This window comes from Thunnus albacares, chromosome 11 (genome assembly GCF_914725855.1).
Source record: "Thunnus albacares chromosome 11, fThuAlb1.1, whole genome shotgun sequence".
Classification (NCBI taxonomy): Eukaryota; Metazoa; Chordata; class Actinopteri; order Scombriformes; family Scombridae; genus Thunnus; species Thunnus albacares.
In genome coordinates this window covers 1638059-1660732 of record NC_058116.1, presented here as the reverse complement: position 1 = coordinate 1660732, position 22674 = coordinate 1638059, and the positions used below count along the sequence as shown (strand labels likewise).

The following is a 22674-nucleotide window of genomic DNA, read 5'->3' as shown; positions in this document are numbered from 1 at the left end:
GTAAGAAGAGTCAAGGATTTGTGGGTTGTCAAAAGGGGATGTTATGTTTACCTTTTTGGAATGTGTTGAAAGAGGTTTAATTTTACATCAGATGTAGTGTTTTTGTTGCAATGTAATGATGATTAAGTGTTTAGGTGTTTAGGTTTCAAGGAAAATGTATTGAGTTTGGGGTCTCTTGAGTTCTGATATGCACAAGGGATTATCAAATGATAAAAGGAGGGAATGTAAAAGAAAATTGAATAGTAGGTTATCATTTTATAAATCTTTTGTATATATGTTACAAATGTTTTCAAACTAAGGAGTTAAAGACTCTCCAGTTGGTCCAGAACGCAGCTGCACGTGTATTGACTAAAACTAGAAAAAGAGATCACATTTCTCCCATTTTAGCTTCACTACATTGGCTTCCTGTAAAATCTAGAATAGAATTTAAAATCCTTCTCCTAACTTACAAAGCCCTTAATGGTCAGGCACCATCATATCTTGAAGAGCTCATAATACCGTATTATCCCACTAGAACACTGCGCTCCCAGTATGCAGGCTTACTGGTGGTCCCTACAGTCTTTAAAAGTAGAATGGGAGGCAGAGCCTTCAGCTATCAGGCTCCTCTTCTATGGAACCATCTACCGGATTCAGTCCGGGGTGCAGACACCCTCTCTATGTTTAAGAGTAGGCTTAAAACTTTCCTTTTTGATAAAGCTTATAGTTAGGGCCGACCAGGCTCGCCTTGGATCAGCCCTTAGTTATGCTGCTATAGGCCTAGACTACTGGGGGACTTCCCATGATGCACTGAGCTCCTCTCTCCTCCTCCTCCTCTCCATCTGTATGCATTCATGTAACATCAATGCATGTCACTAACTTTGCTTCTTCCCCGGAGTTTTTTGTGCTTTCTCATCTCACAGAAAAACCTGACTCCCGGGCCGAACCTTCGCGGTCCTTCACAGTCCTGATGGCATCCTTCCCTGTCTGTTGATGCTTGTGCTTGTTGTTGTTTGTTGTTGTCATTGCTTTTCTTCTGTCCCCCCTCCCCCTTTCCCTCTCTCTTTCTCTCTCTCAACCCAACCGGTCAAAGCAGATGGCCGCCCACCAAGAGCCGGGGTCTGCTTGAGGTTTCTACCCGTTAAAGGGGAGTTTTTCCTTACCGCTGTCGCCAAGTGCTTGCTCATGGGGGAACTGTTGGGTCTCTGTAAATTAAAGAGTACGGTCTTGACCTGCTCTATGTGAAAAGTGCCTTGAGATGACTTCTGTTGTGATATGGCGCTATATAAATAAAGATTGATTGATTGATTGATTGAATGTTTGTTATCAACTGAATGTGATGCAATGTCATCGTCATTTTGGGGACACATGTTGGTGAAGAAATCCTACTCCTAGGCTAGTTGAATTCTTGAACCTGTTTCTATCTGAGGGAGATATCTGTCTTAAGCCTACTGTTTTAGAGACCATACTTGTTTGTAAGAAGGTGTAATGGTTTGTGGAAGTGTCCATTTAGGGACCAGACTGTTTTTAGCTTTGCTTCTGGAGAGGTATAAAGCTGTCTAGTTTGAGTTCACAATCTTTAGAGAAAGGGCTGGCTTTAGGGAAAGGGCCAGCTGAACATCATGCTTTCTCTCCAAAAATACAAGATGATTGTATTTTTGTTTGTGTTTGGACATTTGTATAATTGTTACTGACGATGTGATGGATTGTACAGTGTTTACAACTGCTTCAACAAGTAACAATGTTAAATGCTTTCTTTATGTCTCCATGTGCCTTCTTTCTTGAGAGATAATTTCCACAACACTGCCCAAACCTAATATCAAGTTTGTGAAACAAGTTCAGGAAAACACCTCAGCTGAGCAGTCCCTCCATCAAATATGTGTAAGTGTACAGCTTTGGGCCTTGATTTTTCTGCACTTGGCAGGAACAGAAACAAGCTGTGAATGAAATACTGACATATTATCACCTTTTAAGTTGACTTGTTAGCAAACAGTTGCCTCTTTGCAGATCCAGCAGCAAACATGGAGCAACATTAGCATTCATTTGGAGTCATATTTAAGATCACCGGACAAATGTGCAAATGGATGTCCAGTAGTCACTCTCCTTTCAGCTCTGTTTTCTTTTGCTCTCTACTAACTCCTGATGGAAATATCTGGCTCTTTGTCTTGCTCACCAGCTAGGTGCTAAGTTTGTTTGTTTGCTGTTTCACACTGTTTGGTACACTGGGTTTTTAGAGCTTTTGCGCTAAAAACAGCTGCCTACTGCATCTGGAAATAATGCTGATGAAAGCAGTGAGAATGGACCAAAACATTAAAACTGTGGGCCGTAAAACCAAAACAAATAGTTAAAAGATGCCTAATGGCTCTGCAGAGCTGATGGGAGCTGCAGAGTTGAGTGATGGTTCTCTGTGGGTTTGGGACTACAAGTGACCCTTCTCACACTACACATACTGTTTTCATTGTTATTATGATCCATTGTTATTATAGAAATATTGATTATAGCTGCTTTAAATATTGGACTCTGAGCAAACAAATACTAAAGGTCATGATAGACATCATCAACTGGAGAAAAAAAGCATCATTGTTCAGCAATGATTGCATCACATGTTGTTATGTGGTGGCTGCATCATGTGTTGACACTGAACGTTGTTTTTGTTAACACCTCTGCAGTGACACCTGAGAAAATGAGATGTCATCATCTGACACTAATCCATGCAGGTGTGAACACACTTCCTGTCTGGGGAGGTTCAGCACACTGACATTAAGAGCAACTAATGGGCAAAAATGTTGTTCACTGAGAGGCAAATTAAATCTCATAGGACTAATCTGAACATGTGCATGTGTGCTTAGCCACAACACACAGGCAAATGCCTGAGGTAATATGCAGTAAATGGATATTTTGCCAAACAAACACTGATCTATTGAGAGTTGAGTTTTTGCACTTCACTTTCACAAAGTCCACCACAACATTTACATTAATTATGTCTCATGTGACAATACTTGCAGAAGACTGTATTTTTATCTAGTTTTTATTTTGACTTCCATATAGTTGTATGCATGATAACTTGATTTATGACCTCAGCACTCCCCATGTTACTGTTACATAGCATTTCACATGAACATTACACACACACATGAACATTAGTGGAAAAGTAAAAGCATTAAAACTTGTTTTATTTGCGCTTTCAATTTGCAAGCAAAACACCAAAATGGTCCTGACAAAAACTAAAACACTGCAAAACATTTACCATATCAAAAAAGAAAAGATGCAATAAAGGCTGATGGAAAGAGAATTTCTGTTTCAGTTGTGGTACCTGCTGCTTTTTCTTCTACTGTTGACAAAGCATTTATGTCTTGCAGCCACTCACTGTTACAGGCCTCCACTCCAGCAGAATGCAAACAATAAAGAATAAAAGGAGTAGGGGTGTCAGAAGTGAACTCAAAGGTAGTTGATGTAAATACATATTGACTCACATTTTATATTCCTTAAATTTCATGAATACGCTTAAAACTGAAACAAAACTACAGACACCATTATTTTTCTTGTAATTATACATATATATATATTACGGCACTACATACTATAGTGAAGAACTATGTAGGTTTGAGAATTTAAAAACCTGGTCCGCTACTTGTGTATTTCCTCCTATTAAGCAACATACAGTGATGGGTGATGACGCTAATAAAGAGGAAGAAAGAAGATTACTATACTTTATAAAATAAATATACTATAAAAACAACTGAGAGATATTGTTAGGCCTTTGACATCAAGAGTGACATTGACATGCTGTCCAATACTTCCAAGAGAGGTGGAACTAGGCCTTTTTCTGAAAACAAGACTTCTACAGACATGCTAGTGAGCTACATGTAACCAATTTAGTGTAGCATGTTAGCATGCTAACACTTGCTAATTAGCGCCAATCATGCAGTACAGCTGGGACTCAGAAAATAAATAGTTTTACAGTATTTATTCAAACAAAAGTACTGAACAGATTCATTTTTTTATCTGGTGGTGGAACTAGGTGAAAGATATAGTATTTATGTGGGCTACTTTTTCCACTGGAACTGATACTATACTAATTGTACTGTATACAGTATATACTAATCTTTATAGTATGCTGTTTTTTGCAGATAGTATACATACTTTATACTACTGCTACTATTTGTATAGTACTTTCAAGCTAGGAGCACAAAGTACTTTCCAATGCAGAAAATACAATCACACAAATAAAACCATCAAAATAAACACAAAATCTGTCAGTTACACAACAAAGCTGTTATGTAAACAAGTCTAGTTGTCACACAAGAAGGTGATTTTATAAAAACGTATTTGAAGACAGTTTTAAAAAGTGACAGTGTCAGCAGACTGAACACGAACTGGAAGACTATTCCAAAGCCGATGAGCCTGTACAATTAAAGTTTGATCACCCTTTGACCTTAACCTGGACTCTGGAACAACTAACAGGTCTCACCCAGCAGATCTAAGAGGCCTTTTTGAACAGAGAGGAGTGAAGGTGTTCACTGATGTAGTCAGGTACCTGGCCATGTAAACCTTTTAAGTAATGAGTAGGATTTTAAAATGGATTCTAAAGGAAACTGGTAACCAGTGCAAAGAGGCTAATACTGGGGTGATGTGAGAAGTGCATTTGGCTGCAGACTTATGCACAGTCTGAAGCTGAGCTACAGCTCCAGTATTAAGGCAGGTAAATCGTTACTATAAGCGTTACTATAGTCCAGGTGTGAAGATTTAAAGTGCAGATTTTTTTTTTTTTTTTGGTATTGCTAAAACACAACATTGCCTGGATCTCGAAAAAATTCCTGAGTTGGTAAAATATTTTTGTGTCTTTAGTTTAGTGTAGCTCACTGTCAAAGATAACGCCCTTAATATTTGGAATAAGGGGACTTAGCAGTGGCTGGTCTTGTTCTGGGATGGATCCAATATATGCACTGTGCAAAGACAATCATAATGCAGCTTTAGAATGCCACTGCAAGCAAATTGTTTTTCCAAAAACTCAATAGTTATTTTGTGCTCTCTGATGTGTTTCTGGAGCTTTTTCACCAGTGCCTTCCCGAGAGCCACACAGCGTGACTAGAAACATATGGAAATTGTTGACTGTTACATGATAATGCTCTGTGGGTCCATCACAACGAGCAGTTCCTTCTTACGTTCGAGTAGTTAAAAACTTTGTTATAACTCGAAGTTGCAGTGCCACATCACACCTTACAATGTAAAACAATGGGGAGGCAATCTATGGGCATGAACTTTGTGTCAAACAGAGGCTTCTGACATCTAAACTATAAGTTTGACTACCTTCAAACCTGTATCAATGGATTCGCCACAAAATTTCCTACTAAAAAATATGATTTTTGATGTAAGATTTGGCCAAAGTAATGAGATTTATGAGGAGATTTCACAAAAAGCGTACCCTACAATTCTCCTCTCCAACTGCTCCTGGTGATGTCACTCCCTCAGTGCTGTGGAACATTCCGCAATACACACTCATTATAAAATCCCAGGAGGAGCAAGAAAAGACTTTAAAACTCACACTCTAATATCTCAAAAACAATAAAAGATAGAAAAAACATGTAAATTCAAGATTTGTAGGTCAAAGTCTCATGGCTCATTTAAAGTTCAAATGAAGTAAAGTTATGTTCGTAATAATAGCAGTGTGTTTAAAAAGGTGAGTAAACCTCAAAATGCTTCAAATAAATTGTATTTTAATGAACACAAATGCATTGGGGACACTGCACATTCTATTTCAAAGCAAGAAAATTGGAAAAAGTCATTGAATTTGATAATATTTTACAGAAAGTCAAATATAATGTTCAAAAAAATAGCAGTGTTGATTTCTTTCCTTACAAACTCAAAAATGTACTGTATAAACTAAGAAATGCTTGAAGATTCAACTTTCCTTAGAATCATAAACTAATATTTAGTTGCATAACCACGGTTTCTGATAACTGCTTCACATCTGTGGTACATGGAGTCGACCAACTTCTGGCACCGGTCAACAGGTATTGCAGCCCAGGACAATTGTACTACGTTCCACAATTCCTCTGCATTTCTTGGTTTTGCCTCATGAACAGCATATTTTATGTCAGCCCACAAGTTTTCTATGGGATTAAGGTCCGGGGATTGTGCTGGCCACTCCATTACTTGAATTCTGTTTGTCTGGAACCATGATTTTGCTCGCTTGCTGATGTGTTTGGGGTCATTGTCTTGTTGAAACACCCTCTTCAGCATACGGCAACATGTCTTCTTCCAGTATTCTGATCTACTCAAACTGATCCATGATCCCTGGTATGCGATAAATAGGACCAACACCATAGTATGAGAAACATCCCCATATCATGATGCTTGCACCACCATGCTTCACCGTCTTCACTGTGCACTGTGGCTTGAATTCAGTGTTTGCAGGACGTCTGACAAACTGTCTGTGGCCCTTAGACCCAAAAAGAACAATCTCACTCTCATCAGTCCACAAAATATTACGCCATTTCTTTTTAGGCCAGTCAATGTGTTCTTTGGCAAATTGTAACCGCTTCAGCACATGTATTTTTTTTTAACAATGGGACTTTGCGGGGGCTTCTTGCTGGTAGCTTGGCTTCACATAGACGTCGTCTGATTGTTACAGTACTCACAAGCAATCTTAGATCTTCTTCGATCCTCCTAGAGCTGATCATTGGCTGAGCCTTTGCCATTTTGGTTATTCTCTGATCCATTCGAATAGTCGTTTTTCTTTTTCTTCCTCCTTTCTGGTTTTGGCTGCCATTTTAAAGCATTTGATATCATTTTATCATTTTCTGCACTTCTTCATAGGTTTTCTCCTCTTTTATTAATTTCTTAATCAAAGAACGCTCTTCTTCTGAACACTGTCTTGAACGACCCATTTTACTCTGTTTATCAAGGACAAATGCACAGCCAGTATATACAGCATCAGTTGCCTTGATCCTTAAATAAGGGCCACCTGTTTAAAACCTATTTTTTTCACATAATCAATGACCTCACTAATTGAACTCAGCACTGCTGTTTTTTTGAACACGCCCCTTTCAGTAAATGATTCAGTTTCACAGAATCAGCAGCATGCACGTCACGCCTGTTGGGTCTGTTGGTTTTCTATACCTTTACTAAACCTTCTAGAAACTTACTTGCAGTGTAGAAGTTGAAATTCTAACAAAAACAGTGATTTATCTTGCTAGTGATGTGGGACTGCTATTATTTTGATCACAACTGTATGTATCTAAAACTATGTGGAAGCAGTAAATGTTCAAAAAGGTGTGGGTTTGCTCACACTCTCCATTCAAATGTATGAGTATTTTTCTGTGTCCAGCTGCAGTTACTTATTGTCTCTACACACCTGACAGTACACATGTCAATCAAGCTTTGACCAGGTCATGTGGGTTAAAAGTCTTTAGACTTGATGAAAATTAGGAAATTCATTTGTTTTACACACAAAATCATCAAGAGTTTTCAATTTACTAATTGAAATTCAAGTGAATGGGCCCAAAACTTGCATGATTTTGATGACACAGATGTGAGCAAGACAGACATGTCTCACCCTGCAGAAAATTCTCATCCTGTCAATCAAACATTCAAAATAAAAGCACACCACACTTGTAAGAAATATCCATCATTTTTAAAAAGCAAAATGATCTGATCCCAAAGGGCCAGAGTGGGAGATCCCACCAACGCTGCTTGCAGCTTTAATTAGAGGTAGATTCAGATGTACATTGAAGAGCTGCTTGAAAAGCTTAATTTAACTTAATTTAACTTCATTTTCTTAAAAATTTTAAAAATCTTGTATGTATTTAATTACGCCATGACATCATATATATGCAAATCAGCATGTGAAGTCATCTAGCAACATCTAGCAACTTTTCCTGCAGGCTTTAGCTATTTCCCACTGAAAATAGTTGGCAACACTGCTAAAAACCTGTTAACTTCACTCAAACTTGACTCGACTGCCAATACTCATAGCAGCTCTCGTACACAGTCACTTGCCTCCACACATCTTGTACATGCTGATATACTGCCTGTGTGCTGAACAATACAGACCATCAATGATTTTTCCTCTATAATGTCTCAAAGGCATTTTGTTAGTTTCAAACAAGAAGCTTTAATCTGTAATACTAAATATTTTTTCATGACTGCTCTCTGATCTGTGGCATGAATATTCTGTGTGAGGCCAAAACAGCATCTGTGATCACAGAAGATGCAATAGCAAGAAATGAGCTGATTATTTAGGTTTCTGCATGTTTGAACTGGGTCAGTTTCCAGGATGTAGATTATAATTCTAAAACCTGATACTCAAAAGGTTGTGATTGATTGAGTTTACAGATGTGTTTAAACAAATATTGTTGTTAATGTAAACAGACATTTCATCAATGTGGTAACTCTTTTGCCTGTATTTCAGCTTTAGTGTGAGGTTATGCAATACTTTTTTGGTACAGAACAAACTGTCAAGTGGATTGAAAAATGCAGCATGTCTATTTCCACAGCAGTCATTTTGCTCATGTATACTGTTCCATTTTCTCCCCCTAAGTGCTGGACCCACCTCTCCTGTCACATTTGTGGGATACAGTGATAGGAATTATAATGCCATTGTTTAGTTTTTTATTTCTAAAACTGCTCATTTTGTGGTTTGTCTCCAACTGTAGCATCAGCCCTCTTCTGTCTTATAAAATGAAAATGGCAGCAGAGAGAAAAAACATACAACAGATTGTAATTCCTTCATAAAACTGACAATTAGTAAAGTGATGCGCAGTTTTGTCATGTACTGTTCATATGTACAGAAGGAGAAGAAAGGATTTTCACAAATTTTTGAATTCAGTTAAAGTCTTTGTAGAGCAGATCTCATCTCAGTCACTCCACATCCTTTCTACAGTATGTTGGCATCACAGGAGCCAGGCTGCAGTATCTGAAGAGTCACAATGAATTTACTAGCTTTTCTAAACCAGGGGTAGAACAAGGCATATATCACAGGGTTCAGGCAGGAGTTAAAATGCAAGAGAGAGAGCACAAATAATTCAGCTGAAGTATTGGGTGAAATGTACCCTGCAAGAGAAACCCAATAGTATGGGCATAAACATATTAGAAACACAACTACAAGAATACCAAGAGTCCTGGCTGCTTTCAACTCAGATTTCTTTGATGTTAGAGTCAGTGAAACCTGGAGTGTCACAGCTGCAATGTGAGAGCGCATCGCACGAGCCTGAGACACAGCTACCACAAACACTCTCATATACAGGATTATGATGAGAGTAACTGGAACAATAAAGCTCAGAACAAAGTCAACAAGTCCTGAAATATAGTCAATGACAAACACACACTCTCCCTGACAGGAATTATGCTTACCTGGTTGAGTCACTTCGTCCTTTGTAAAGACAATGCTGAAGAGAGCAGAAAAGAACCAACACAGACAAACATAGAGTTTAACTCTTCTCACAGTGATTCTGGTGGTGTAATGCAGAGGGTCACAAATAGCTACATAGCGGTCAACTGATACGAGCACCATGTTTCCTACCGAGGAAGAGGTAATGATGAAGGATATATAATGACACAGAAAACACATGAAATCACCAAGAAACCAGCAGGATGTTTGTTGGATAACTGCTCCCGGCATCACCACGAGGCCCACGAGAAAGTCTGATACAGCCAGAGAGAAAAGGAGGAGGTTGGTGGGTGTGTGGAGCTGCCTGGAAATAAAGAGAAATGCATCATTAAACCAACAAGTCTTTATATCTAAATGATAAAACAACTCAAACAACTATTCCAAAAAACTATGAGTGTTTTCTGACCTGCCACATCTATAGTTAACACATGGTTAAGTGTAGACAATCAAAACTACTTGGTTATGGTTGACATACATTGATTATTGGGGGGAGACAGGACATGAACCACTGTCTCCAGTGTTGCAAAAACATTGGCAGTAAGGCACAATATTAGTCTAATGTTCCAAGGTGCAACATTACTTAGTAGTAGCTCAAACACAACTCTTCTTTTAAATCTAACTGTATATATTAATACGTTTTAAAAATGTAGGATCTGCAGATAATCGTATCTCTGCCTGAAGTGGGAGACTGAGATGATGACGAGCAGGTTGGGAGCCACAGTGAGCAGAGAGAAGGAGGACAGCAGAATCATCAGAAACACAGTTTGGAACCCAGAAGACATTGGCCCCCTGCAGGAAGTGTTGAGGAGTTGTGGAAAGCAGAGCTCTGCTCCATCCTGGACCTCCATCATCAGAGATCATGAGAGAGCTGCAGCTCTGGCAGCTTTCTGACCAGAACTCTGAGTTAAACAACTACTTCATCTCTTCACTCACCCCACCCCCCTCTCTCTTAGTCTCTGTTGGACTGCAATGTCCCTCCTCCTGCTCTCTACACATCAAACCTTCATTATCTCATCACTTTCCCTCTGACTTTTGCAACTTTCCCTCTCTCATTGCCTCTCTCTCTCCTGCCTCCTATCTTTGTTGTTCTCTGTGCTTGTTTCCTTTCTTTTGTCCTACTTCTGCCTTTTTTCATGTCACTTAATGTTTAAACAGACAACAGTGTTGCATGAAAAATCAGCCATTCATTCATTTCAGGTGGTACTTCCATCCCCCTGTTTTTATGTGCCGTTTCAATTTGCTCATTTTAGACATTCTCTTTTTAAACAAACTACTGCAGTGCCTGTTCAAAACGTGCCTTGTCGGAACGGGCTGATTTCTCAATACCTAGAGAGAGTTGTGCCCCTCCCCTTAACGCCTGAGACGCAGACTATCAGTAGACTCTACAATTTATCGATGTTCCCGAAACGCCTGCAAGACACTATAATTTACCCATGTTCCCTAAACGCTTCACACGCAGGCTATCAGTAGACGCTGCAATTTACCGATGCTCCCTAAATACCTCACACACAGAATGTTTGGAGACTACAATTTTGAGTTGAGCTGAAGTTGATCAGCTGAACTGTAGTGCCCGTTCAAAACATGCCTGAGACATCCTGCAGTATGTCTTGAGCATAAATACAAAGTTCTCGCATGTGAGGAACGAGAATAGAGCTTAACTCTCCAAACTTTTTCAATTCATTCTCTATGATAGTTCTTATCACTATGAATGTAATCCCATCTCTGACCACAATGTGGGTTACAATGGTAGAATGGCGTTGTCTGTATTTCTGCTCGTTGAATCCATGTACAGAAGAAGACGCAGAAGCAACGTTGTTTATGAGGTATTTTTATATATTTCTAAATGTGCCTGAGACATCCAGCACTAAGTCTTGAACGAACATGCCAAGTTTCGTTCACAGCACACAGTTCAATAGTAGAGCTTAAGTCTCTGAAACATTTTCAAGTCATTAACACTATGGATGTTATCTCACCTCTGACCACAATGTGGGTTGCAATGGCAGAGTGGCGCCGTCCATATTTCCATTCGTTGACTCCACAGGCAGAAGAAGCAGCAAATCAACATTGTAAAAACAACATTGTTTATGACATATTTCATATATTTCTGAACGTGCCTGAGACATCCAGCACTAAGTCTTGCATGTACATGCCGAGTTTCATTCACAGTAACGTTACACAGATCTTAGGTCTCTTAAACGTTTTCAAATCATTAACACTATGGATGTAATCCCACCTCAGACCACAATGTGGGTTTCAATGGCAGAGTAGCGCTGTCCGTATTTCAGCTCTATAACTCCACGGGTTGAAGAAGCAAACATTATTTAAGGGGTATTTTTGAGCAAAACTCAAGACCATGAAATGCCCTCTCATCGTCTGATCCATGTGCAGCTCATCCTGTCTTCACACTGTTTCAGTGTTTTTCACTCCAGGACTGATGCCAGTTTCATAGACAACACATTCGCAATGCAGCTGGGTAATGGGTGGGAACCCCTGGTCAAACCCATTGAAGTAAGCATCCTGGACATCATCTCTTGGTGACTAACAGAACTGTTCCTGTCCAGCTGGGTGTGTCAGGTAACCACCATGCAACACTCACCTTCCATGTCACTGACACACCTCAACTTCCTCTCATTCTGGTGTTTCCATGGCTATGCAGGCATAACCCTCACAAACCAGTCATCTAGGGTTATTTTGGGATGGGGTGACCACTGTTATATTGTTTACCTCACATCTGCTCTGTCTTAAGCTCCCAGTAACACCTCTGTATCTGAGTGTCCAGATCTGAAGGAGGTCCTTAATAAGACCAGGGCCATTTCCCTTACTGCCCACCATCTGTATTACTGTGAAATTTACCTGCTCCCAGGCACCTCTCCTCTCAACGGACACCTCTACCCTTGTCTGCCCCTGAAACCTAAGCCATGTAGAAGTACATCAGTGAGCCCCTGGCAGCAGTTGTCATCCGCCCCTCCCACTTTACTGGGCAATAAATGGTAAATGGACTGTACTTGTATAGCGCCTTTCTAGTCTTCCGACCACTCAAAGTGCTTTTACACTACAAATCACATTCACCCATTCACACACATTCATACACTGAATGGATACAGGGGCTACCATGCAAGGTCCCAACCTGCCCATCAGAGGAAACTAACCATTCACACACATTCATACACTGATGGCACAGCCATCAGGAGCAATTTGGGGTTAAGTGTCTTGCCCAAGGACACATTGGCATGTGGACTGGAGGAGCTGGGAATCGAACCGCCAATCTTCCGATTAGTGGACGACCCGCTCTACCTCCTGAGCCACAGCCAGTAACAACAATACAACCATAACATACAGTGGAAACTACTTACAATGAAATTGACATACAAACAATAGAATATGAATCTGAATATGAATCTCTCTCTCTCTCTCTCTCTCTCTCTCTCTCTTGTCTTTTTTAAAATGAGTCAGGAAGACGTCAGCAAAGCCTAACTTTACTTTTAATGTTATCAAATGAAGAGAAATGTCCTCCCCTCTTCCTTGTAATGTTTTTGTCCTCCCTCATGGCAGGGTTACAGTTCTGATCAGATTGTGATTGGCCACTGTAGTGTGACATATTGCACTTCTCCAAAAGTTGTACTAGTTCAACTTTCTCACTGCGGGCCCCTGCGGCCCCCACCCCTGCAGCCTAAACACACAACCTGTCTGCGTCCAGCTAGTTACCTGACGTTGGTGCTGCGTGCATGTTGAAATCATGATGGGAAAAAGAAAGTCTCTCAATGAAAAACGTAGTCTCCTTGACGTTTATGACAAACTGCCAAAAACAAGTCAATGAGATGCAGCAGTGAAACAACAAGCATTTGAAACAGCTGTTCTGTATTTTGAAACAGTCAATAAAATTCAGTAAATAGTGAAGCTGCCCATTTCATTATTTTATATTCATGTAATAAATATACAAATGTCAATAAGATGGTAATCAGCATAAGAAATTAAGAAAAAGAAAAAAAAGGTTATAGTAATCATCCGCTTATAGTGATCAATTTGACCTAGACGGACGTGATCACTATAAGCGGTTTCCTGTACTGTATCCTTCTTTCAAGCCTTGGAAAACACCCAGACCAATATAAGACCAATATGATATGTTAATGTACAAGTCTGTTTCATAAATTATATTATTATTTCATCTGTTTATTTGCAGTGAGCTTGAACTTAAAAGGATAGCTACCTGTACCAGTTGACATGTGACACTGTGTCACAGTATACTCTATACTGTGTTATACTGCTGTAAAAGAAAATTGAATAGTAGGTTATCATTTTATAAATCTTTTGTATATATGTTACAAATGTTTTCAAACTAAGGAGTCAATGTTTGTTATCAACTGAATGTGATGTAATGTCATCGTCATTTTGGGGACACATATTGGTGAAGAAATCCTACTCCTAGGCTAGTTGAATTCTTGAACCTGTTTCTATCTGAGGGTTGCTTGCTGACCTCTGGGGTTAGCTAGAGATATCTGTCTTAAGCCTACTGTTTTAGAGACCATACTTGTTTGTAAGAAGGTGTAATGGTTTGTGGAAGTGTCCATTTAGGGACCAGACTGTTTTTAGCTTTGCTTCTGGAGAGGTATAAAGCTGTTTAGTTTGAGTTCACAATCTTTAGAGAAAGGGCTGGCTTTAGGGAAAGGGCCAGCTGAACATCATGCTTTCTCTCCAAAAATACAAGATGATTGTATTTTTGTTTGTGTTTGGACATTTGTATAATTGTTACTGATGATGTGATGGATTGTACAGTGTTTACAACTGCTTCAACAAGTAACAATGTTTAATGCTTTCTTTATGTCTCCATGTGCCTTCTTTCTCGAGAGAAAATTTCCACAACATTTGGGGGCTCGTCCTGGATGCTAACCCACTGGCCTTTTTCCTGGGAGAGTTGACCTGTCCAGTGGCCAGGACCTATCCTAGGAGATTGCAGAAACCTCGGGGACCTATGTAAGTTAGGGTCTTTTTGCGAGAAGGCTGGGGTCACCTTCCAGGAAATGGGGACAGTGGTGAGCAATCTTTGGTTTGTTGGTAATTGTGATTAATTCTGTGGAAATTGCATTTGTTATTTGCTTCCAAAATTTTTAGGGAAAAGAAGGGAGTTTAGTTCGAAGGCATGCATTGGTGGTTGTTGAAGTTTTAATGGCGTCATAGATACTCTAAGCTTAGAGAGGGAATTCCTAGGGAATTTGCCTAAAGTGAGAGAAAAGTGTTCTCTTGCCTAAAAAGTGCACAGAAAAGAGGCAGGGTTAGAGTCCGCTGCCAGGGTCCCTTTCAAGGTTAAAGTCCTTGATAAAAGCTAATAGGGGTTAGAGTCCCCTGGGCTAAAAGTGCGAGGTAAGATCGGGAACAACAAACGTGAGCCTGCATACAATACGAGGTGAGATCAGAGTTCCATCAATATGTGAGCCTGCGTAACCAAAAGCCATAGAAATAAAAGGGGTTAGAGTCCCCAAAAAGGCCTAAAATACGAGGTGAGATCAGAGTTCTATCAATATGTGAGCCTGCGTAAATTGTTAAGAAGCGCTTAGTACGGTTCAAGTCCGTGCTGTACAGTACTGTTTTTCTTTGTTTGAGTTACTGCATTTTGCTGTGCGGGTATGTGTCTGCAGCTCCTACCTGCAAAGAAGTTAATGAGAGGAGAGTTCAGAAAAGGTTTAACTTTCCAAAGCAAATGTTAGCAATAAGTTGTTAAACTCGGGAGAGTAAAGGAAAAGGGGAAAAAACATTAAAAAAAAGAAAAGGAAAATGAGTTATGATGGCTCTGTTGCCAAAGTGGCATAAGAATTCAGGATTTCCTCAATATGGGAGTCTACAACATGCTTCTCTTAGGAATCTGAGATAAAAAAAAAATAGGTCTTAAGTAAGAAACCAAAGTTGTTGAATATTGTTTGTGTTTAAGTAGTTGTACAAGAGTTTTGTCTTGGTTAGAAGTTGTCTGATCAAGAATTGAATTGAAAGAACCATGAATTTGTACAAGGGTTTGTTTTATTGATGCATCACATGATTAGGCTCTTTCTGATGATGGAGATGTGCTTAGATTATTGAACACAGGAGGGAATCAGTGAGGAACTGAAGAGACCTACAACTCTGATATAGAATTTGTGTATGACTGTTTTGTTGTTGCATTGCACGGTTAAACATGATGTGTGTTAAAAGGGTAGACATTACATGTTGTAGCTTCAGCCCACACCTGTTTCAACTGTCTTTAAGTCGTGTTTCAACTGTGATGTTGTTATTAACTGACTGTGTTTGAGTTTTGGACAGTTGGGTTGGACGAAATGGGACTGTTGAAGACGTCATCGAGTGTGAAGTCATTTTGAAAGGTTTTGTGGGACAGAGTAAGCAGAGAGGCCTACACACAGGCAGGGTCTAAAATAACCCTGTGCAGCAGTTCCCCCAACTCCTTCACATGAAGGCATGTGGTCATGAACGACACTGAACTGAGTTTGGACAGCAAAACTGAAGCTGCTTTGGGGCACCAGGGCTGTGAGGAAGCCACAGGAAGGACCAGGATGGTCGTGTGGATAAGCCTGGTGTAATACGAGGACAAAAGGACTCGATTCAACACTTGCTATAAGCTAGTGGCTGCAAGGGTCTGAGCAAGACTGGTTCTGAGAAGAGCCTGCTTGAACTCTGACTGCAAGAGTTGTTCTCACAAGGCTGGGACAAGCAAAATCAAGTTTCTGGGACAGTGTTTAGAGGTTTGGTAAGATCGTCACTATCGAACCCAGGTATATGGCTCTGGGACAAGGAGAAACATCAGAGCAAGGGGCATTGTTCATCATCATGGGACACTTTTCATCTAGTTATTGTACACTGAGTGTTGTATAATACATGCAGTTTCATGTTTGAGACTGTCTTAATGTAAGAAGAGTCAAGGATTTGTGGGTTGTCAAAAGGGGATGTTATGTTTACCTTTTTGGAATGTGTTGAAAGAGGTTTAATTTTACATCAGATGTAGTGTTTTTGTTGCAATGTAATGATGATTAAGTGTTTAGGTGTTTAGGTTTCATGTATTGAGTTTGGGGTCTCTTGAGTTCTGATATGCACAAGGGATTATCAAATGATCAAAGGAGGGAATGTAAAAGAAAATTGAATAGTAGGTTATCATTTTATAAATCTTTTGTATATATGTTACAAATGTTTTCAAACTAAGGAGTCAATGTTTGTTATCAACTGAATGTGATGTAATGTCATCGTCATTTTGGGGACACATGTTGGTGAAGAAATCCTACTCCTAGGCTAGTTGAATTCTTGAACCTGTTTCTATCTGAGGGTTGCTTGCTGACCTCTGGGGTTAGCTAGAGATATCTGTCTTAAGCCTACTGTTTTAGAGACCATACTTGTTTGTAAGAAGGTGTAATGGTTTGTGGAAGTGTCCATTTAGGGACCAGACTGTTTTTAGCTTTGCTTCTGGAGAGGTATAAAGCTGTCTAGTTTGAGTTCACAATCTTTAGAGAAAGGGCTGGCTTTAGGGAAAGGGCCAGCTGAACATCATGCTTTCTCTCCAAAAATACAAGATGATTGTATTTTTGTTTGTGTTTGGACATTTGTATAATTGTTACTGACGATGTGATGGATTGTACAGTGTTTACAACTGCTTCAACAAGTAACAATGTTTAATGCTTTCTTTATGTCTCCATGTGCCTTCTTTCTCGAGAGAAAATTTCCACAACACTGCCCAAACCTAATATCAAGTTTGTGAAACAAGTTCAGGAAAACACCTCAGCTGAGCAGTCCCTCCATCAAATATGTGTAAGTGTACAGCTTTGGGCCTTGATTTTTCTGCACTTGGCAGGAACAGAAACAAGCTGTGAATGAAATACTGACATATTATCACCTTTTAAGTTGACTTGTTAGCAAACAGTTGCCTCTTTGCAGATCCAGCAGCAAACATGGAGCAACATTAGCATTCATTTGGAGTCATATTTAAGATCACCGGACAAATGTGCAAATGGATGTCCAGTAGTCACTCTCCTTTCAGCTCTGTTTTTGCTCTCTACTAACTCCTAATGGAAATATCTGGCTCTTTGGCTTGCTCACCAGCTAGGCGCTAAGTTTGTTTGTTTGCTGTTTCACACTGTTTGGTACACTGGGTTTTTAGAGCTTTTGCGCTAAAAACAGCTGCCTACTGCATCTGGAAATAATGCTGATGAAAGCAGTGAGAATGGACCAAAACATTAAAACTGTGGGCCGTAAAACCAAAACAAATAGTTAAAAGATGCCTAATGGCTCTGCAGAGCTGATGGGAGCTGCAGAGTTGAGTGTTCTCTGTGGGTTTGGGACTACAAGTGACCCTTCTCACACTACACATACTGTTTTCATTGTTATTATGATCCATTGTTATTATAGAAATATTGATTATAGCTGCTTTAAATATTGGACTCTGAGCAAACAAATACTAAAGGTCATGATAGACATCATCAACTGGAGAAAAAAAGCATCATTGTTCAGCAATGATTGCATCACATGTTATGTGGTGGCTGCATCATGTGTTGACACTGAACGTTGTTTTTGTTAACACCTCTGATTGCAGTGACACCTGAGAAAATGAGATGTCATCATCTGACACTAATCCATGCAGGTGTGAACACACTTCCTGTCTGGGGAGGTTCAGCACACTGCCATTAAGAGCAACTAATGGGCAAAAATGTTGTTCACTGAGAGGCAAATCCAATCGCATAGGACTAATCTGAACATGTCCATGTGTGCTTAGCCACAACACACAGGCAAATGCCTGAGGTAATATGCAGTAAATGGATATTTTGCCAAACAAACACTGATCTATTGAGAGTTGAGTTTTTGCACTTCACTTTCACAAAGTCCACCACAACATTTACATTAATTATGTCTCATGTGACAATACTTGCAGAAGACTGTATTTTTATCTAGTTTTTCCTTTGACTTCCATATAGTTGTATGCATGATAACTTGATTTATGACCTCAGCACTCCCCATGTTACTGTTACATAACATTTCACATGAACATTACACACACACATGAACATTAGTGGAAAAGTTAAAGCATTAAAACTTGTTTTATGTGCGCTTTCAATTTGCAAGCAAAACACCAAAATGGTCCTGACAAAAACTAAAACACTGCAAAACATTTACCATATCAAAAAAGAAAAGATGCAATAAAGGCTGATGGAAAGAGAATTTCTGTTTCAGTTGTGGTACCTGCTGCTGTTTCTTCTACTGTTGACAAAGCATTTATGTCTTGCAGCCACTCACCGTTACAGGCCTCCACTCCAGCAGAATGCAAACAATAAAGAATAAAAGGAGTAGGGGTGTCAGAAGTGAACTCAAAGGTAGTTGATGTAAATACATATTGACTCACATTTTATTTTCCTTAAATTTCATGAATATGCTTAAAACTGAAACAAAACTACAGACACCATTATTTTTCTTGTGATTATACATATATATATATTACGGCACTACATACTATAGTGAAGAACTATGTAGGTTTGAGAATTTAAAAACCTGGTCCGCTACTTGTGTATTTCCTCCTATTAAGCAACATACAGTGATGGGTGATGACGCTAATAAAGAGGAAGAAAGAAGATTACTATACTTTATAAAATAAATATACTATAAAAACAACTGAGAGATATTGTTAGGCCTTTGACATCAAGAGTGACATTGACATGCTGTCCAATACTTCCAAGAGAGGTGGAACTAGGCCTTTTTCTGAAAACAAGACTTCTACAGACATGCTAGTGAGCTACATGTAACCAATTTAGTGTAGCATGTTAGCATGCTAACACTTGCTAATTAGCGCCAATCATGCAGTACAGCTGGGACTCAGAAAATAAATAGTTTTACAGTATTTATACTATACTAATTGTACTGTATACAGTATATACTAATCTTTATAGTATGCTGTTTTTTGCAGATAGTATACATACTTTATACTACTGCTACTATTTGTATAGTACTTTCAAGCTAGGAGCACAAAGTACTTTCCAATGCAGAAAATACAATCACACAAATAAAACCATCAAAATAAACACAAAATCTGTCAGTTACACAACAAAGCTGTTATGTAAACAAGTCTAGTTGTCACACAAGAAGGTGATTTTATAAAAACGTATTTGAAGACAGTTTTAAAAAGTGACAGTGTCAGCAGACTGAACACGAACTGGAAGACTATTCCAAAGCCGATGAGCCTGTACAATAAAAGTTTGATCACCCTTCGACCTTAACCTGGACTCTGGAACAACTAACAGGTCTCACCCAGCAGATCTAAGAGGCCTTTTTGAACAGAGAGGAGTGAAGGTGTTCACTGATGTAGTCAGGTACCTGGCCATGTAAACCTTTTAAGTAATGAGTAGGATTTTAAAATGGATTCTAAAGGAAACTGGTAACCAGCGCAAAGAGGCTAATGCTGGGGTGATGTGAGAAGTGCATTTGGCTGCAGACTTATGCACAGTCTGAAGCTGAGCTACAGCTCCAGTATTAAGGCAGGTAAATCATTACTATAAGCGTTACTATAGTCCAGGTGTGAAGATTTAAAGTGCAGATTTTTTTTTTTTTTTTGGTATTGCTAAAACACAACATTGCCTGGATCTTGAAAAAATTCCTGAGTTGGTAAAATATTTTTGTGTCTTTAGTTTAGTGTAGCTCACTGTCAAAGATAACGCCCTTAATATTTGGAATAAGGGGACTTAGCAGTGGCTGGTCTTGTTCTGGGATGGATCCAATATATGCACTGTGCAAAGACAATCATAATGCAGCTTTAGAATGCCACTGCAAGCAAATTGTTTTTCCAAAAACTCAATAGTTATTTTGTGCTCTCTGATGTGTTTCTGGAGCTTTTTCACCAGTGCCTTCCCGAGAGCCACACAGCGTGGCTAGAAACATATGGAAATTGTTGACTGTTACATGATAATGCTCTGTGGGTCCATCACAACGAGCAGTTCCTTCTTACGTTCGAGTAGTTAAAAACTTTGTAATAACTCAAAGTTGCAGTGCCACATCACACCTTACAATGTAAAACAATGGGGAGGCAATCTATGGGCATGAACTTTGTGTCAAACAGAGGCTTCTGACATCTAAACTATAAATTTGACTACCTTCAAACCTGTATCAATGGATTCGCCATTGTGTTTAAAAAGGTGAGTAAACCTCAAAATGCTTCAAATAAATTGTATTTTAATGAACACAAATGCATTGGGGACACTGCACATTCTATTTCAAAGCAAGAAAATTGGAAAAAGTCATTGAATTTGATAATATTTTACAGAAAGTCAAATATAATGTTCAAAAAAATAGCAGTGTTGATTTCTTTCCTTACAAACTCAAAAATGTACTGTATAAACTAAGAAATGCTTGAAGATTCAACTTTCCTTAGAATCATAAACTAATATTTAGTTGCATAACCACGGTTTCTGATAACTGCTTCACATCTGTGGTACATGGAGTCGACCAACTTCTGGCACCGGTCAACAGGTATTGCAGCCCAGGACAATTGTACTACGTTCCACAATTCCTCTGCATTTCTTGGTTTTGCCTCATGAACAGCATTTTTTATGTCAGCCCACAAGTTTTCTATGGGATTAAGGTCCAGGGATTGTGCTGGCCACTCCATTACTTGAATTCTGTTTGTCTGGAACCATGATTTTGCTCGCTTGCTGATGTGTTTGGGGTCATTGTCTTGTTGAAACACCAATTTCAAGGGCATTTCCTCTTCAGCATACGGCAACATGACTTCTTCCAGTATTCTGATGTACTCAAACTGATCCATGATCCCTGGTATGCGATAAATAGGACCAACACCATTTCTTTTTAGGCCAGTCAATGTTTTCTTTGGCAAATTGTAACCGCTTCAGCACATGTATTTTTTTTTAACAATGGGACTTTGTGGTTGCAGTCACTTCGTCCTTTGTAAAGACAATGCTGAAGAGAGCAGAAAAGAACCAACACAGACAAACACAGAGTTTAACTCTTCTCACAGTGATTCTGGTGGTGTAATGCAGAGGGTCACAAATAGCCACATAGCGGTCAACTGATACGAGCACCATGTTTCCTACCGAGGAAGAGGTAATGATGAAGGATATATAATGACACAGAAAACACATGAAATCACCAAGAAACCAGCAGGATATTTGTTGGAGAACTGCTCCTGGTATCAGCACGAGGCCCACGAGAAAGTCTGATACAGCCAGAGAGAAAAGGAGGAGGTTGGTGGGTGTGTGGAGCTGCCTGGAAATAAAGAGAAATGCATCATTAAACCAACAAGTCCTTATATCTAAATGATAAAACAACTCAAACAACTATTCCAAAAAACTATGAGTGTTTTCTGACCTGCCACATCTATAGTTAACACATGGTTAAGTGTAGACAATCAAAACTACTTGGTTATGGTTGACATACATTGATTATTGGGGGGAGACAGGACATGAACCACTGTCTCCAGTGTTGCAAAAACATTGGCAGTAAGGCACAATATTAGTCTAATGTTCCAAGGTGCAACATTACTTAGTAGTAGCTCAAACACAACTCTTCTTTTAAATCTAACTGTATATATTAATACGTTTTAAAAATGTAGGATCTGCAGATAATCGTATCTCTGCCTGAAGTGGGAGACTGAGATGATGACGAGCAGGTTGGGAGCCACAGTGAGCAGAGAGAAGGAGGACAGCAGAATCATCAGAAACACAGTTTGGAACCCAGAAGACATTGGCCTCCTGCAGGAAGTGTTGAGGAGTTGTGGAAAGCAGAGCTCTGCTCCATCCTGGACCTCCATCATCAGAGATCATGAGAGAGCTGCAGCTCTGGCAGCTTTCTGACCAGAACTCTGAGTTATACAACTACTTTATCTCTTCACTCACCCCACCCCCCTCTCTCTTAGTCTCTGTTGGACTGCAATGTCCCTCCTCCTGCTCTCTTCATTATCTCCTTCATTATCTCATCACTTTCCCTCTGACTTTTGCAACTTTCCCTCTCTCATTGCCTCTCTCTCTCCTGCCTCCTATCTTTGTTGTTCTCTGTGCTTGTTTCCTTTCTTTTGTCCTACTTCTGCCTTTTTTCATGTCACTTAATGTTTAAACAGACAACAGTGTTGCATGAAAAATCAGCCATTCATTCATTTCAGGTGGTACTTCCATCCCCCTGTTTTTATGTGCCGTTTCAATTTGCTCATTTTAGACATTCTCTTTTTAAACAAACTAGTGCAGTGCCCGTTCAAAACGTGCCTGTTCGGAACGGGCTGATTTCTCAATACCTAGAGAGAGTTGTGCCCCTCCCCTTAACACCTGAGACGCAGACTATCAGTAGAC

At 39.5% G+C, this 22674-nt stretch overlaps 1 protein-coding gene across 1 annotated transcript; it reads right to left on the bottom strand.

Annotated features, from left to right (window-relative positions):
- Positions 1 to 8854: 8854 nt before the first annotated feature.
- LOC122991662 (trace amine-associated receptor 13c-like) lies at positions 8855 to 10215 on the bottom strand. Its single transcript, XM_044364852.1, has 2 exons — positions 10043 to 10215; positions 8855 to 9671 (listed from the first exon to the last, which is right to left on the bottom strand). Exons 1-2 carry the CDS (start codon positions 10213 to 10215, stop codon positions 8855 to 8857), a joined length of 990 nt encoding a protein of 329 aa, XP_044220787.1.
- Positions 10216 to 22674: the final 12459 nt, after the last annotated feature.